The sequence below is a fragment of the Gymnodraco acuticeps genome, unplaced genomic scaffold (genome assembly GCF_902827175.1).
Source record: "Gymnodraco acuticeps unplaced genomic scaffold, fGymAcu1.1, whole genome shotgun sequence".
NCBI classification, from domain to species: Eukaryota; Metazoa; Chordata; class Actinopteri; order Perciformes; family Bathydraconidae; genus Gymnodraco; species Gymnodraco acuticeps.
The window spans coordinates 2,294,764-2,311,425 of record NW_022992193.1 but is presented as its reverse complement, the minus strand read 5'-3'; the positions used below and the strand labels follow the sequence as shown (position 1 = coordinate 2,311,425).

Here is a 16,662-nt window from a genome sequence, read left to right as displayed (position 1 = left end):
TTAAAGCAATCTGTCCTATAATAGTCTCTGACTGTTATTATTTCAATCATGTATCCATAACATTCATCTGTTTGCAACTTACAAATTATGTATCTAATATATCGTATTACAATGACTTGTATATAGACTCTCCTTGCACTATTTCTAATCTATTGTATTTATATTTACTTGCACTATTGTATCTGTGTATTGTGTTGCTCTGTTGGAGGAGCCTGTGACCTCAGATTTTCATTGACATATCTACACTGTACTGTAGCTTTGTACAAATGACAATAAAAGCCTTGAGATAGCTGTGTCACTGTGTCTCTCTGAGCTAGTATACAACTCTATACAATTACTAGGAAATGCAGGACCATGGGAAATGAAACATGATGTGTTATTAAACTTACTCACAGTAAATGCAAGAACATATATCAGCATATTACATTGTGATGGTCTTTTTATAATATTTTGTATGTTACATATTGTCAATTTTTTTCAAATATATTTTCGAAAAACAAAAGAATAATTAAAGTAATGTAAAGATATCAATCTGAATTGGAGATTTTTTTTCAGATGTATTATCCTTTTCTATCTACATTTTGTAGTGAAGATGATTGATCATTTTTACAATTTGTATTATTCATTAAAAAAAAATGTTTTAATGTTGCAATGAGCACAATGACCACCACAGCAGTGTATCCATTATAGTGATGCAGTACCTCCTTATCAGCAGCAGGTGGCAGCAGCCTGCTAGCTAAACGCCACAACCCCATCAGGAAAATATAAAGACGAAGAAGACTTTACATCAACAACAGTGCAGGACTAGCAGAGGTAACGTTGCTTATCCATCAATGTTTGCGCTTTACAATTTTATCCTAATGCTCGACTTTAATTTGAGACGACATATATCGATGTGATAATATGTTGAATTACGCTATTAAGTAGCTTCAGTTACACGTGCAAATGCAAGCCGTTAGCTTTAGCTTTGTAGCTTAGCGTACACGAAGCTGCGGCTAGCTAAGCTGTCATTATTTCATGCGTGTGTGGGTGTATGTAGCCTAGCATAAGAGGCTTATTGCGTTATGTGGCTTTATTCCGTAATAATAACGGGAGCTTACTGTATTTATCCCAATTTTTAAATCTCTAACACTCGCTTTTCCGGTCTCACGCGTCTTTTACCGCCTCATCTTTAGCAGATACATCTTACTGGCCGATTTCAGCAGTGCAGCAGAGACAAAACTGTCAAAATGGACACGAGAGCCTGGAGGAATCCATATCACGACTATGATGGGAACCCAGCCTCAACACAGGCGTTGTTTGACTGCCAGGGAAAGGTAAGGCATAAAGAATGCATGCTCGTGCATCAGATTCCCGTGCAGAAACCCTCATTATTTAACATTTTCTCCACCTCCAGCTCACAGCAGAGTTTGCCCAGAGGCTGAGCAGCAAGATCAGTGAGCTGCTGGCTGTGATGGAGAACGGGCTGAAGTCTGCAGACCCGAGAGATTGCACCATTTACACCGGCTGGGCAGGTGATGACACCCTTACACATCTTTCATTAGTGACATCTTATTGTGTGATTGGATTTTGTGTCTTTGTGTCTGTAATGTCTTATTAATATTTAATATATGCATGTATGACTGTGAGACTCATTGTGGACATGATTTGCATTATAAATGTCCCTGATTTTTTTTTTCATGCAATTAGATTTTTCTTTACAGGTTATGATGATTTATTGAACAAACTCAAGGTCATACTCAATATTAGAAAACATGATTTACTAAGAAATGCAACTATAAGTACCGGTGTGTAACGGCAGCTGTTAAAATAATTGATTTTTTTTTTAATAGTTTTGAATCGTGAATATAAATCCAGTTTTCAGCCCGTCAACTATGGAGCTTTTCTCTGTTTTATATTATATAAAAGTGAACGTCTTTTTGACTAGCAAAAAACAAGGCTTTTAACCTTTTTCTAAAGTTATTTAATATTATTAATAGATCTGTTAGTAAGTAAGTAAACATTTATTTATATAGCACCCTTCTCAACATGAATGTCCAAAGTGCACAATACAACTATAAAATCGGGGGGGAAAATGAAATGTTCTATTTGAGATGGATCGGTAAAAAAAAAATAAGGTTATTGAAGAAAGGAATATCCCGAGATTAGTTTGAACAGTTAACATCACTGAAATGCATCCGTTCTTCCACAGGTATCGCTCTGCTTTATCTGCACCTCCACAACGTGTTCAGGGACACGTCCTTACTGCAGAGAGCTCTGGAATATGTGAGCCGCAGTCTGAAGTGTTTGACCCGGCGTCATGATGTCACCTTCCTGTGCGGGGATGCAGGGCCGCTGGCTATCGCTGCGGTGGTCTACCATCGCCTGCAGCGGGTGCAGGAGACCGACGAGTGCATCAACAGGTCAGTCTGAAACGCAAAGGTACAGGGGGTCGTTTTTATTATGGTCTCTCGGGTAGGTAATGGGTACATTTGAGCTTGTTATGTTCCGTAGTCATTGAACTCAATCAAATATTTAGTCACATCCCATAAGGATATATGTAGCATCCTGTTAAGTTTGAGTTTTTCCCAGACACAAGATAGTGGAGTTTCTATCAAATGTATTGGTGGTATATTTATTAAGGTACTTAGAAGAAGAGTTTTGTTAAATATTAATATGATATCGCGATCCTGATACATATCCTACATTTTGTATGTCTTGAAGGCTACATTACCTTGAAGTGATGTCATTGTCTGAACTAAACCAACTGTTACTTACTCTCCTATACCTACGTAGCCATTATATTCACATTACTGATGATACCTTATCAACAATCTCATAGTGTAAAGTATTTCTGAAGCAGCAACGGTCAGTGCTACAATATCAACGAAATATCGGGGTCATTGATCAAAAATATTACGTTTTGATTTTCTCTATTGTCCTGCCTTATTTAGAGTATGCATATTATTGTGTTGGCTTTTGCATGCTCACTAGATATTTTAAAAAGGGATATGGTGTCTTCGTAAACGTACAATTTGTAACACAAATGATCCACACAAATCAAGACGGGTTAACTTACAACAGCACTTAGAGAGGGTGATCACAACACACCTCAATGCGTGTGATTGGCTGATTGTGGATGAACCAATCGCACCGTGTGCTGCTGATCCAGTTAAATTAGCTCCCAAAGGTAGGGTTGTGATCACACTTGTTACATTTGAATTGTAAACAGTCATCTGTCATTAGTGCACGACGAGGTCTCATGAATTCTCCTGTGCCTCGTTCCCAGACTGCTGCAGTTCCACCAGAACGTGGTGAAAGGTGTGGGCGGTCTGCCCGACGAGCTGCTCTACGGGCGGATGGGGTACCTGTACTCCCTCGTCTTCATCAACCAGCAGATGGGGCAGGACAGGATCCCGCTGCAGTACATCCAGCAGGTAGGGAGAGCGTCACACTTTGAAACACCGGGTGTGAGGTGGTGAATATTTACTTTTGGTTTCTTATCAAGGACAGGCTGACTGATCATTCAAGAAAGTACTCTTTTCAATGTTACATTAAAACGTATTGAACGAGAAGGGAAAGTGAACAACATGGGATACAATGACTGCTAATGAAATAGAAATCTACTTTTGGTTTAGATTGCAATGCAACAATATTCTATAGTAACCACACTCAGAGAGGAAATTGAAACGTATTTAATAAAAGGGTTAGCAATGAATACAAAAAATAGGATATCCTTCCACTCGGATATTTGTTAACAATTTACTGTGGAAATAATGCTATTTTTGGGTTATAAAGTCCTCTAACTTTTACTTTGCTGCCCCCAGCTATCTCAATTTACGACACATTTGCTCGCTCTTGCTCATATTGGTGTCCACGTTGCAAATGTATCTCCATTGGTCTCTTTGAATTGTACAGATTAGGTGTGTTTGTGAGGCGGGATGTGTTGTTTCCCCTCTCAGATCAGTGAGTCGGTGCTGGTGTCTGGCGAGCACCTCAGCAGGAAGTTCCGGGTGCAGAACCACAGCCCTCTGATGTTCGAGTGGTACCAGGAGCAGTACGTCGGCGCCGCCCACGGCCTATCGGGCATCTACTACTACCTCATGCAGGTCAGCCAGCCTCCGGGGCGGAGCCAAGCCGCTGGTTTACACTCATTTCTAAAGGAGCAATGGCAGACCTTATTAATATTCCTATTTCTACTCATTTCAAACGGGGTTAGGTTGTCACTCCTAGCTACAACCAACAAATATGCTCCGTTTTTTTAATTCTCTGATAACTACAACTCCAAACAACTATATATCCAATAATGTATTTGATTTTGTAATTATTAAATGTCTTAACTGCTCATCAAAGGTATCTAGAACCCGATATGAAAATTAGTGAATTCAAGCTTAAGACATTACATTTATAATAATATAAAACAAATTACTGCACCTTTTTTAAAAGCCAGAAACTGGGAATATTTGGCATTGTGTTTAGTAAAGCACTATCTATAAATTGTTTAAATAAATTACTATTTGTTACATCAATAATGTTATCCCGGTTTGTTAAAATATGCATTTTAAATTAGAATTTGTTAAAGGTCCCATGTCATGGCCATTTCTACTGATCATAATTCCATTGTTGAGGTCTACTAGAATAGATTTAGTTCCAAACTCACATTGGTTTCTCATACAGCATCTCTGTATAGTATGTGTATTCACTCTCTGTCCTAAACGGCTTGTTGGAGCTCCTGCCCCCCCCCCTTCCTGTGAGCCCAGTGGCTGTCTGTGACACAGCGAAACCCAGCCCGAAACACACCCGCAGCCTGGCTGGGAGTTTGTGTGTGTGCTCAGGCTGAGTTCCGCTGTGTCTCGCCGTTACGTTACTATACCCAGGAAGTAAACAATGGAAAAAGAGAAATGTCCAACGAGGCGTTCTGGGGCAGCACAGACGGGTCTTTCCTGTGTTTTACTCACTACAGGGTGTCATTTGAAGGTTTGTGACTCTGCAGACCGTTTACTTGCAGAAAAAGCTACATAACACACAAGGGGACGGGTAATAACCGGAAAAGCATGACGTGGGACCTTTAATTCTATCAGTATATGGCTTACTGCATTAGCTTGCTGCTAAGGCTTCGAATAAGAATTCAAATTGAAAGAAAAAGTCATAAAGTAATGTAAACAAAAAAAATTCTCCAAACTTTTATTAATGAAAGGTTTTGCCTCTGTGTCTACCACCTTATCGTGAAGTTTGCACTGGTTCCTTCTTCATCCTGTTTAAACATGGTCTCTCCCCCCCAGCCGGGATTCGTCTGCGTGGAGGAGTACGTCCACAGGCTGGTGAAGCCCAGCGTGGACCACGTGTGTCGCCTCAAGTTCCCCACAGGGAACTACCCCCCCTGCATCGGGGACGACCGGGATCTGCTGGTGCACTGGTGCCACGGGGCCCCAGGGGTGGTGTACATGCTGCTGCAGGCATACAGGGTAAACAACATGTTTTTGTTTACCTGATGTCAGATGCAAAGGATTTACATACGGTCATCTTGTGGGGATCTTTAGGCCATTTCTGTTTTCATATATGTAATGACGATATGCTGTTAGTGCTGCTTGTGAGGTAGGAACTGGTTCGAGTGTAGAAATCTTTTTTGTATAATTATTTATTTAACCAGTTTTATGGAGAAACCACAACACAGCCATCATTTAATCCAAACACTGTCTACACAGTCTAAACCAAAGTCCCCATTCACATAGAGACAAACAACTCCCTACGTTTTAACATCTCTTTTCTTTCTTCCTCCCCCAGGCCTTCGGGGTGCCGCAGTACCTGGAGGACGCGCTGCAGTGCGGGGAGGTGGTGTGGCACTGCGGCCTGCTGAAGAAGGGCTACGGCCTGTGTCACGGAGCGGCGGGGAACGCCTACACCTTCCTCGCCCTCTACCGGCTAACACAGGACCCCAAGCACCTCTATAGAGCCTGCATGGTGAGGCGCACACACTAAACATCGCTCACACAGGGCAGCAGGCATTCAGACGATCAGGCATTAGAGGGGGCTCCTGTAGGATCAGTCTTAGTGTCCAAATACTTAGTTGTTTTCTCATCTGTTTGGGTATCATTTAAGATTCATTTTAACGCTAATAAACAAAATATGGAAGTATGCCCATTTGTTTTCTCTATGCAAGGAAATAACTGTATTTTTCTACAAATTAAATAAATAGTTTGAAGGGATTAAATTAAAGATCGATTAACCAAAGCATCTTAATAAAAATAAATATAATTTAAATAATCTATCAAAGTGTTAACGGATTTTTATGCTTAATTACTTGCTTGTAAATAATTTATTAAATCTATCAAACTGTTTAGGGATTTCAATGTGTCTTTACCTGCTTATAAATAATTTAAAATAACATATGTACCGTGCTTTTGACCCACTGTGTTTCTACTATTATAATGCCACGATAAATAGGAAAAAAGGCATTTTATAATCCGTCTTTCTCTGACTTTGATCCAAGATGTCAAAGTCATATTAAACTTCTCACAAAGGGCAAGCAATCAGAGCGCAATTGGCCCCCCGCCAGCCGTAAAACAGATCATTATTATTCCTGGATCCAGGTGCGTGTGAGAAGCGGGGCCTTTTATGTTTTTAGACAAAAGCTTGGTGGCTGTCGGTGCGAGTGTTCCTCCCTGGATGCGCTCCAGGTGGCACGAGTCCCACGTGTACTATCGTGAATATGGATCCATTCGCAGAGGATGGAAATAGACTCTTCACACGTCTCGCCTAAGCTCTGATACTCGCTCCGCAGCGACATTGTGGTCATAATCCGAAACCTCCGACAGATGCTAGGCTTTCACTGAGAGGAGCACCATTTTCAGCAGGTGTTGACATTGTTTGTTATCCTCCAGGGGTCAGCTGCAATCCAGTGTTGTGATAGGATGGGAATGTTATTGTGACACTATCTGCCTTTGTCTCGCCACAGTTTGCTGACTGGTGCATGAACTATGGCAAACATGGATGCCGGACGCCTGACACTCCCTTCTCCCTTTTCGAAGGTAATATTCAATGACATGTCCCACTATTACATTTGAATCAAATATTACCTCCTCCACTCCCACAATGAACTCACACACTACAGATGTGTAGCGGCTTGTGTTTCAGTATTGAGGACTTAGAATAAGTAAATAAAGACCATCCCTATCCTCTGTTATGTCTCAATATCAACTATTTGATATTGAGATTTGATGCAAGATGTAACCATCTTCGACCACTACAATTCATAAAGATTGTCTTGGAGTTGTGCCATTTTAAGAGTGCTTAAAGACTTCAGCATGCACATACATATACACCGTTTTTCAAATGGTCAAACACATCACATTTGTACAGCAAGAACAAAGTGTATTGTCAACGCTCCATCAGCCCGGGGTTAGCATTGGCTAACCGTAGCACCTATTTTCACTCCAGTGTCTCGGCATGAGAGGACAAGGGACCTGTGTAAATGGCAACTCCTAAACGTAGCTTGGCTTCAGAGTGTTTTTAGTGTCATTTCCGACCAAACGAGCTTAACTGAACGACAGAAACTGCTCTGTAATAAGTGACAATTTGCTCATTATGTTTCATTTGATCACATTCATTAAAGATAAAGCAGGTTTTATAAATGTTAGTGCAACATAAATGATCAACAGGACTGAATAAAATGACACATTTATGTATATTTTGGAAAGACAATTTAAAGATTGCAGTTGGAACATTCGGTTAACCGAGGTCGCGTTAACCGAATATTTTCCGTCTATGATGGATTTTTTTTAAGTGACGGAAAAATCTGAAAGCCGTCCATCATTTTGACAGATTAGAACAAACTCAGAACAGCGCCAACATTTCTCCGGTATTATGCCGTGTTATGTATTTCCCAACAGGAAAATGATATCGTTTCCAAACCTAACTTTGCCGAACAGATCAACAAAAGTATTTGCCTAACGCTGTGCGCTACGGGTAATAATGGATTTTGACGGAAATGTTGCGATCCTGCCCGTCCTGCCTAGCGCAACGTCTGGGTTGGAAAACCAAAATCATAAGAATTACAGCTTACAAAATGAATATGAACCTTAACTAGTGTTTTCTACATGTCTATTGTCCTGTATCATGTTTGTCTCTGTAAACTCACCGCATCACTTCCTGTTCACAGGCATGGCTGGCACCATCTACTTCTTGGCCGACATCCTGCAGCCAATGAAAGCGAGGTTCCCCTCCTTCGAGGTGTAGACGTGTTCCCACAGGTAGTGCCCCCCCACCCACACTGTGGGAAGGAGAAGACCCACACACTTTTGCTCTGTGTCACACTCATGCATGAAACACTACATTCACAACGATCGACATTGTGCCATGTTTTTCCTGCTCTTCTCTCCCGGGAACTCTACATGTTATTAAACAGGATAAGTCCTATACTCGCATTTCAAACATAAGAGCTTGCTTTTTTCGTTCCTTAATTTGTGTATAATTGCTTTCAAAACTGTGGATGTTGCTCAGATTGTGACATATTTTGAGGGTGAAGTAAAAAAAAAACAGTAAGGGAAATTAATTTTCTGGATTTAAAAAAATAAAATTGTGGTTAAAAAAAAAAGGTGTTTTTGCTAACACTTACAAATGTGTTTCTATTCTGCATAGCTTGATATGGTAAAAAAAAACAATGGATGCTTTTTTGGTTTTCTTTTCTTTACAGTGTCAACAGCAAAGCTAGTAACAATGCACTAAATATAATACGGTGCCATGTGTTAAGGGATCAACCCCCAAGTGTAAACTGTTGCCTGTCCTTTGCACTGTCTGAGCAATAAACCATGTGTCTTTTTACAGCTGTCGCTCTGTAGTCACTTCCTGAAGCTCCCTGATCTTAATGTGGTGTACGCAGCAGCAAGGAACGGCCAGAAGGGGGCGGCAGCGAGCCTGCAATGTGAGATTATGTGGAGATTAACCTCTATCTGGAATATAAAGTACATTCACCTCAGCCAGCTTTTCACATGTTATGTTTATCGGGTTAATTTTCCATATTCAGGCAGCTGAGATTAAAAGTGAATATATATGTATGAAGACAACCAGAAAATCAAACTACATCCGACTAAATGAGGAATTAAAAACGGTTACATGGAGATTTTGATGATCAATAACTGATACCTCCATAAAGGCCAACAATGCATTCATTCTCGTTTTTCTTTAAGTTGTGACGTTAAAAACAACATCAAGGTTCTCTCTAAATATGTGTTTCATTTTTATTTATCTGAGCGTTCAAACGGTATGTTGATATGTTTCCGAGTTCTGACAAGTGGGGGGTGGTCTTTTCACAGTCCGGGACCCCTTCTTTCCGGTTATTCCACATTGTAAATACAGCACGGATGCCCTTTCTTGCAATGTTGACGCAAATTAATGTGTGCATCCAAGCCGTGTTTCAGATCTACATTTTTATGATTTCTTCCTTTGCCTATGTTACACCTTTTCCCACCAAGCTATATGAAATTTGACAAGAAATCGAGCAGAAAACACTACCTCATAATGCTTTCAAAGTTAATAAACAATGCTTTTTAGTTCATTTAATACATTTCAAAGAAACACTGCCCATTATGTTGTCGGTCTTGTCTTCATTATGTAAAAACGTTGTCTTTTAAAGCCTGACATAAAACAGAGCTTCACATTTGACCTCTCTCACATTGTATCGCTCGGTTTTAAGGCTCTCATAAGAACCCCATATCAGCGGCGGGGGTCTCCAATCCTCTGTCCCTCTCTCTGGGTTACTTGGCTCAACGGGTCGCCTCTCTTTTCCAAATAAGGCTCACGTAACACTCCTGAAAACCAAGCGACGACACAATGCCACCGCTCTTTTTTAAGCCCGTGCTTCTTTATGACCTGACGCCAGCTGGGGCCTCGCAGGGGAAAGAGGAGGGGTCTGCTGCGCGGGGCGGTTACTATACCGGAGGGTCTCGAGGAGCGTTCATTTTCTCTGCCCCCAACTCCACAGAGCCGGAGTAGGAGGAACCGGACACCTCCGGGGGGTAAAAATAGATCTCATCTGTCCAGGGGAGTGGTCTTTCACTCTGGGTCACTCACACCAATCCTCTTTCCTTCTTACACAACGGGATACACAGCATTAGTGAATCACCCAACCCCCGTGCACGCTGCCTCTGTGTGTCTGCACCCCCCCCTCAGCTGTGTCTTTAAAACTAACTTTTTAATCACACCCCCAGTCTTTTTCGTTTGTTTTGAACGTGGTATAACCTCTTGGCTGTTAATGTGTGTCCATGTTCTTGTCTTAACTTGCTCTGTTATCGCTGCATTTCACGATCTAAATAAATAAATAACCACATGTTCACTTTTTGATGTTTTTCAGTTGGCACCCAAATATTTTATGACCAACAAAAAACACTAAATAATCCCTTTTTTATAGGCACAAAATCACTAATTGTTATTATAGTGAATGGTCGAAAATCTGTGTATAGTAATCTACAACTTGGTGTTTCATGTGTGAAAATGAAACGCATAATCTTTATGATAAAAAAGTGCAAAATGGATTTAAATGCAGAAGCAAAACACTTTATATTCCGAGGTGCGAGACCTTGTTTTTTTATGTAAAACCGTATTAATAATTCTGCAAGATTAAAAACCTGAGAACTCCTTCAGTGTATTGAGCATAAATCATGCGAGGAACATCATTTATATTCGGTCCAATCAAAGTAAGTATAACATTTGTTTCCAATTTTCTTAATTGTGCATGTTTCCAAGACAGAATTGTACTCCTGTGAAGTTGTTTTGTAGCAGATGTTAACAGTATTTGTATACATGAACTTCATTAATAATAGCTTCCTTTTGATAGTGCCATCAGCACCATGGAGAGCTCTGATGGAGGAAAAAAGGCACACTGTACTTGGTCGTTCGACCTGCAAAGATTATGCAATACAGTCTACTGGGTAAGCCATTATCATTTGTACATATATATTTAATCATCTCCTTAAATCACATGCTATAGTGTAATGCAACTGACCATTTTTATAATTGAATAATTTTGACAGTCATTATTACTTTTTTTAAATATCAATCCCATTTTGTATTTAAATAACTTGTTCTGTCAGTCCAGACGTGAAGATTTACAATTTAATATGGTTCAAAAAGCGAAATATATTCTTATGTAAAATGGTGAAAATGTATTGAAATCAAAATGCTTGGTGATTCATGTACCGACCGATTGTTGAAGCTGCATTTGAAACCCAGTTTCTAAGCGAACTGACTGTCCTATTTGACTCATTCCCACTTTTCCAACGTGTTTTGCCGTGCTGTTATTTCACCATAAGTGGAGTAGTCTCGCAGTTTAAAAATAAAGTTTGTAAACGATCCCTCTGAGCTCGCAGCCGCTCCAACGTGGGCCACTAGGCATAGGAGATTTCTGCATTTTCACCGACTTGCTTCAGCTGTCTGAACCCCCGGAGAGAAAACACTTTAATCAATGAATGCATTTTTTTCTTCTTCATAGGAACAGGATCCAAAAAAGTTTCCAATTCCGACCTCCAAGTCTTGCCACGGTTATTTATATCTAAAAATATCCCCGTCCCCTTCTAAAGGCTTACCCCCGCTGCGCCTGGTGCTCAGCTCTCCTTTCCGTCTGTCCTAAGAAAGTTAAAGGTGTTCCAACTGGTCATCTGATCCGCCCCCCCCTCATTAGCATATGTGATGTCATGGTCCCGGGATAAATAAGAGGGGGCTTTGAACAGGGCCCACGACCACTCTGTCTTGGGACTTCAGCTTTGCTTCTCCTTTTTCTTTCCGCTCATCCAGAACCAACTCTGCAAAATGGTGTGTACATAATTGTGTTTTGGACGTTTTGGGTGGGGGCGGTTTCCGATGGAGTTACCTATTTTTTTTTTGTCAACAAGGGATAATTCTTCGTGGCATGCGGATACCATCTCTCCAAAAAAAAAAGCCACAGAATTTGGACTTAAATTGCATCACTGAAATCAAGACTGGCATTTTTGATACTTCTCTGAAAAGCTTGTCTTAATAAATTACAATAAAAGTTCAAGAATACTTTGGAATATATTGAACATTTGTATTATGCTTTGAATGTAAAAGAGGGGAACTTGTAATTTCCCCCTCCATCACTTGCATTTACTTCAGTTTTTGGCATGTATTTTTGTTACTCAATCTTCCATAAACGCGTCTGTGTAACTCATCCATCATTTGTTTTCATTCATTTCTCCGTGTGTATGTGTTCGTTCCTTTTTTGTGTATTTCCATGTGACAGGCCGAAGAGGCAGCCGCCCCCGCCGCAGAATTCGCTCCGGCAGAGATTGAGGGTAAGTCAAGAAACAACTAAAAAATAACTTCCCATGTGAAAAACGGTCATTAGAATCCCACCCTCTCACCATCATGAAACCCCCAAATGGAGTCCAAAAAAGTATTCTCTACATTGAACAAAGGTGAAGTAGCTGCAGGCTAGATAACCCTCAAGTCTAAATGAACTCCTAAAAGGTGGATAAAGAAAGACCGCCGTTGCATGCCAGACTTGTCCAGTTGTCGGGAAGAATTTGAGATATGTTTATTCTCAGCCGACCTAACCGTGTCTTGTGCACAACAGAGGCGTTAATCCCTGGGTCAAGGCCCAAGACGCGGCCCTGCGGCATCCCGTTACATGAGGCATCCAAACTATGACCGTCCCAAAGCCTTTTGATGTAGCCGGAACTAGAGATTTCCCATGCCAATACTAAGAGATGTGCCCTTCATTAAAATGACCCTACGTCTGGTGGAAACCATTTTTTTACGTGATATATGATCTAGAAGTGAATTAGTTTAAAGATTCAGAAATCCCTTACCCCTGTATACGTGGCACAGCTGCAATGGGGCAGTCCCGTCAAGTTAATTGGTTCATATAGACTTTCAATTTGGCAAAAGTTGCACCCATTCTGGTACATTCAGACTGTTGGGATACCTGCAATGGAAGACGAGTTGTTAATTACAGCACAGTCAGCATTCTTGTGTTTAATTTGAGGAGGCCTTTGGACCATGCCCCTATAAGGACTGCACTACTCTGTCAGGGGGTATCGGCTTGCTCCCTAAATGCAAGGGAAGGGAGAGGGGTGTGGTGGGGGGGGTTGGCAGGTACAGCTGTTCCTCAGGCTGCTGCTATACAGACCGTTAATCTGCCAATGAGGTCACTTTGAGTTGGCTTCCTGGTAGGATTCAGCCAAACAGCTAACCTTTGTCCGAGCTTCACTTGGTACCTTCCACACCTCCTGCTTGGGCACAGCTGACACTTCCAATTATCTTGGAACAATGGCAGGAGAATACCACTTCTAATGGCGTTGATCCTCCAACAAAATGTGACAACACATGGCTGCCATACCTGACGAAGAACCCTGTGAAATTATGAATATAAAACCCAAAAGCAAAGGGATCAAGTTGACAATGTTACTAGCATTAATGTGGTACCAGACAGACTGAGTATTATTTGTATTCCTCATTAAACCATAAGACCATAAGGAGAGGGTAGACACCAAGGTCATGTTGCTTTTTATTGTTGTTTGTTTGAAGTATTAAGTATATTTTACAGTATGTTTTGCTGAAGTGGATAAATATCTAAAGTTAAATGAATTAAGGTTCATTTGTATTAGTTGGATCGTTTTTATTAGTTTCATATGTTAGTTACCTAAAACAAACCTGACAGCCAGTTGATTTTTGCAAGGGCTATCACTGAGGACCATTTTAAGTTCTTTTCACCAACTTCTCTCAGTACTTATAGTAACTCAAAGTCCTCTCTCCCCTTTCCTTACCAGAGTTCAAGGAGTCTTTCGGCCTCTTCGACAGAGTCGGTGACAGCCAGGTTGGCTACAACCAGGTCGCTGACATCATGCGCGCTCTGGGCATGAACCCCACCAACAAGGCCGTTGTTGCTATCCTTGGCAACCCATCCGCTGATGGTGAGCCCCCATAACTCTATCCAGTCTTCATTGTTAGAGAAACTATGTGTTTGTCACGCCTTTCAATGGGAGTTTATGGTGCGTGACATTTCTCCACAGACATGGCCAACAAGAGGGTGAACTTCGAGGCTTTCCTTCCCATGCTCAAGCAGGTTGACGCGATGCCCAAGGGTACTTATGACGACTACGTTGAGGGTCTGCGCGTCTTCGACAAGGAGGGCAACGGCACAGTCATGGGCGCTGAGCTGCGTATTGTGCTGTCCACCCTGGGTGAGCAACCTAAATATAGAAGTGCAGAAATACAATCTGCTTAGCTCAGAACATGTGTGTGAAATGGAAGAGCTGACATTGGTCCATCTACAGGAGAGAAGATGTCCGAGGTCGAGATTGATTCCCTCATGACCGGCCAGGAAGACGAGAACGGCAGTGTGCACTACGAGGGTAAGCCTTGATTTCCCAGCATGCCTTCAAGTCATTTGAACAGCTGTCATCATGGGACAGATTTAACCCTATGGTTTTGTTTTTCTCCAGCTTTCGTCAAGCACATCATGTCTGTATAAGCGGCCAGCAGTAGGAGTGCTGAAACTGTAGCTCGCCTACAGACAGCCCAACGGTGTTCAGGACATCTACACTATACCAAAGACCAACCAAGGAAAGACAAGGACTATGTACAAGGGATGTTGAAGCAAACCCATCTTGTTGTTTATTTTGTATTTCTTGCCATCTCGTCTCCAACCCTCCTTTTCTCCGGACATCTCCGCCATCAACCACTTCCGTTGTAGAACCCAACATCACTTGGCCTTCGCTCCACCCGCCGCATGGGGTGAGGAACGGGGGAGAAGGGATGACCGCTCATCAAGTGAGGGTAGATCCCTCCCTTCCCACCGCCACCACATCCAGTCACGTCATCACTGGCCCAGCAATGCCAAAGGTGCTGGGGAGCGGCCGTGGATAGACCGCCAACAAGTCACCCACTTCCCCGGAAAGTTTTATTTATTGTCTGTTCATTTCAAAATAAACTTTTCCAACGTACATCCCATTTGGGTTGAGTCTTGATCTTTTATTGCCCACATAAAGCCGTAGATATGTGTTAGTATCAGACCGTCCATTCACCCGCAAATGAGAAGATTCAGTCAAATTGTAGTTCATTGTCGTGTAATGTATTGATTAGGTGTTTAAAAATAGTAAACAAAGTCTCACCATATAACCTTTTTACAAATGTATAACAAAATAGAAGAAATTAGCTTGTTTTTAACTTAAACTTGAAAATGTTTTCCAAGTCGAGCCCGAAGCATCAAAGCTCACCCCTACTTCCCAAAATGCCCTAAACAGAACTCTTTTGTCGTCTCTAAATAACACTGACGGTTACTCAGTCTGTCAGCAAAGCATAAGACTCGTGATTTCAATGACTTAGCAAACACTTATACTGGACTTTGAGACTTAGTCTTACTTTAATGGATACCTCAGAATGAAGACTGATAGTAAACACGATCCAGAAAGCTTATATGCATTTAATTTGTTAAAAAAGCTATGTTCTCTGTGGAGACAGTTTGCAGAGTCAGTCAAATACATACAGTACACAATGTTAATAGACATATGAGGTGGGTGGTTATATACAGTATGCATGAATATCTCAGTATAGCATGCAGTATTTGCATTTGACATTGACAGATGACATGCACATGATGAAGCATTTAAAACTTTAGTCTCGCAGGGTTATTGAAACCGCATTACCTTTTTAACTCTCCATCAGAGGCAGGGTGTGTGTAACAAAAGATAAAAGGACATTTTAAACAGCATTTTCTGAGTGTGTCAGAACATAATTTATGCACATTTGCTCAATGAATAACTTTGCAGACCAACACTTCCACTTATTGCTTGATTTGTTTTGCATTCCATTGAAACAAGGACGAGGAATCAGACAGGAACATGTTGGTTTTGGTATACCATTGCTCATGAATGCACTTGTGTCCCGACTCGGTCACCCGTGTTTGTTTATGTTTTAATGAATGTGGGGATAACAATATGTCATACACAAGACTGGGGCAGACAAGTTGTGTTACTGTAAAACAGCCATGGTTATAGTTTAACCCTTGTGTGGTGTAAGGTCAAGTTGATGAGTTCAAAGATTTATACTTAAAGTAAACAAATACAAAGATTTTAGTTTTAACCTGAAACTCCATGACCTTAGCTTATTTTTGTAAAAAACATTTTATTTATTTTTAAAACGACATATGACTTGTGCTCAAACCCTCCCACATATTAACGTCCTTAATTAAATGTTAGTCAATTTGACCGCATACAATACTGAGACTTACTGTCACAGAAACACAAAAAAACGTTATACTAAGATAAAGATACAAATCAATCCATAATCGGTTAAAATAACAAACATCAATACAACATTGTTTCATGTGTATGTTGCTGGAAAAGCATGAATATGCAACCAAAGGCTTTAATACTTCGGGTGTGGATTTTTACATTTAAAAAAAGTACATAATACTGCCGATAGGTGTCGGAGTTACGTAAGAATAGCTCATAAAGCTTTAGTAGAAGAAGACATGCGGTGATGGAGGGTGGTCCGTGTCAGTTTGATTTTTCGTTTAAACCAAAAGACAAAAAAACGGAAATACCAGCCTTTTTTCGTTTTTTATTTAAAACGGAAAATCAAAGCCGTTTTCCCGTTTGTGTTGTCTGAATCAAAAGACGGATAACGAGAAAACCTAATAAAAAAAGTCTACGTTTTGTTAGTTTGATT

General features: G+C 40.9%; 2 protein-coding genes across 4 annotated transcripts; both read left to right on the top strand.

The window, feature by feature from the left end:
• Window positions 1-687: 687 nt before the first annotated feature.
• On the top strand, window positions 688-10,303 carry LOC117539324 (glutathione S-transferase LANCL1-like). Of its 3 annotated transcripts, XM_034205462.1 has the most exons (11): window positions 690-813; window positions 1,176-1,316; window positions 1,397-1,514; window positions 2,192-2,402; window positions 3,269-3,416; window positions 3,942-4,088; window positions 5,262-5,444; window positions 5,764-5,940; window positions 6,935-7,007; window positions 8,138-8,228; window positions 8,803-10,303. In XM_034205462.1, exons 2-10 carry the CDS (start codon window positions 1,230-1,232, stop codon window positions 8,212-8,214), a joined length of 1,221 nt encoding a protein of 406 aa, XP_034061353.1. In that variant the 5' UTR covers window positions 690-813; window positions 1,176-1,229; the 3' UTR covers window positions 8,215-8,228; window positions 8,803-10,303. The 3 variants fall into 3 exon arrangements, with proteins under 3 accessions (XP_034061352.1, XP_034061353.1, XP_034061351.1); XM_034205461.1 differs by lacking the exon at window positions 8,803-10,303 and having other exon boundaries at window positions 688-813; window positions 1,179-1,316; window positions 8,138-8,801; XM_034205460.1 differs by lacking the exon at window positions 8,803-10,303 and having other exon boundaries at window positions 8,138-8,801.
• A 1,177-nt stretch (window positions 10,304-11,480) lies between these two features.
• LOC117539326 (myosin light chain 3, skeletal muscle isoform) lies at window positions 11,481-14,943 on the top strand. Its single transcript, XM_034205463.1, has 6 exons — window positions 11,481-11,784; window positions 12,233-12,284; window positions 13,761-13,904; window positions 14,004-14,174; window positions 14,268-14,345; window positions 14,436-14,943. Exons 1-6 carry the CDS (start codon window positions 11,782-11,784, stop codon window positions 14,462-14,464), a joined length of 477 nt encoding a protein of 158 aa, XP_034061354.1. The 5' UTR covers window positions 11,481-11,781; the 3' UTR covers window positions 14,465-14,943.
• The last annotated feature ends 1,719 nt before the right edge of the window (window positions 14,944-16,662 follow it).

Coding starts and splice junctions, on each gene's coding strand:
- LOC117539326 (XM_034205463.1), top strand. Junction 12,285..13,760: donor CGCTCCGGCAGAGATTGAGG/GTAAGTCAAGAA, acceptor TTTCCTTACCAG/AGTTCAAGGAGTCTTTCGGC. Junction 13,905..14,003: donor TGGCAACCCATCCGCTGATG/GTGAGCCCCCAT, acceptor ATTTCTCCACAG/ACATGGCCAACAAGAGGGTG.
- LOC117539324 (XM_034205462.1), top strand. CDS start 1,230: ATGGACACGAGAGCCTGGAGGAATCCATATCACGACTATGATGGGAAC. Junction 2,403..3,268: donor ACCGACGAGTGCATCAACAG/GTCAGTCTGAAA, acceptor CCTCGTTCCCAG/ACTGCTGCAGTTCCACCAGA. Junction 5,445..5,763: donor TGCTGCTGCAGGCATACAGG/GTAAACAACATG, acceptor TTCCTCCCCCAG/GCCTTCGGGGTGCCGCAGTA.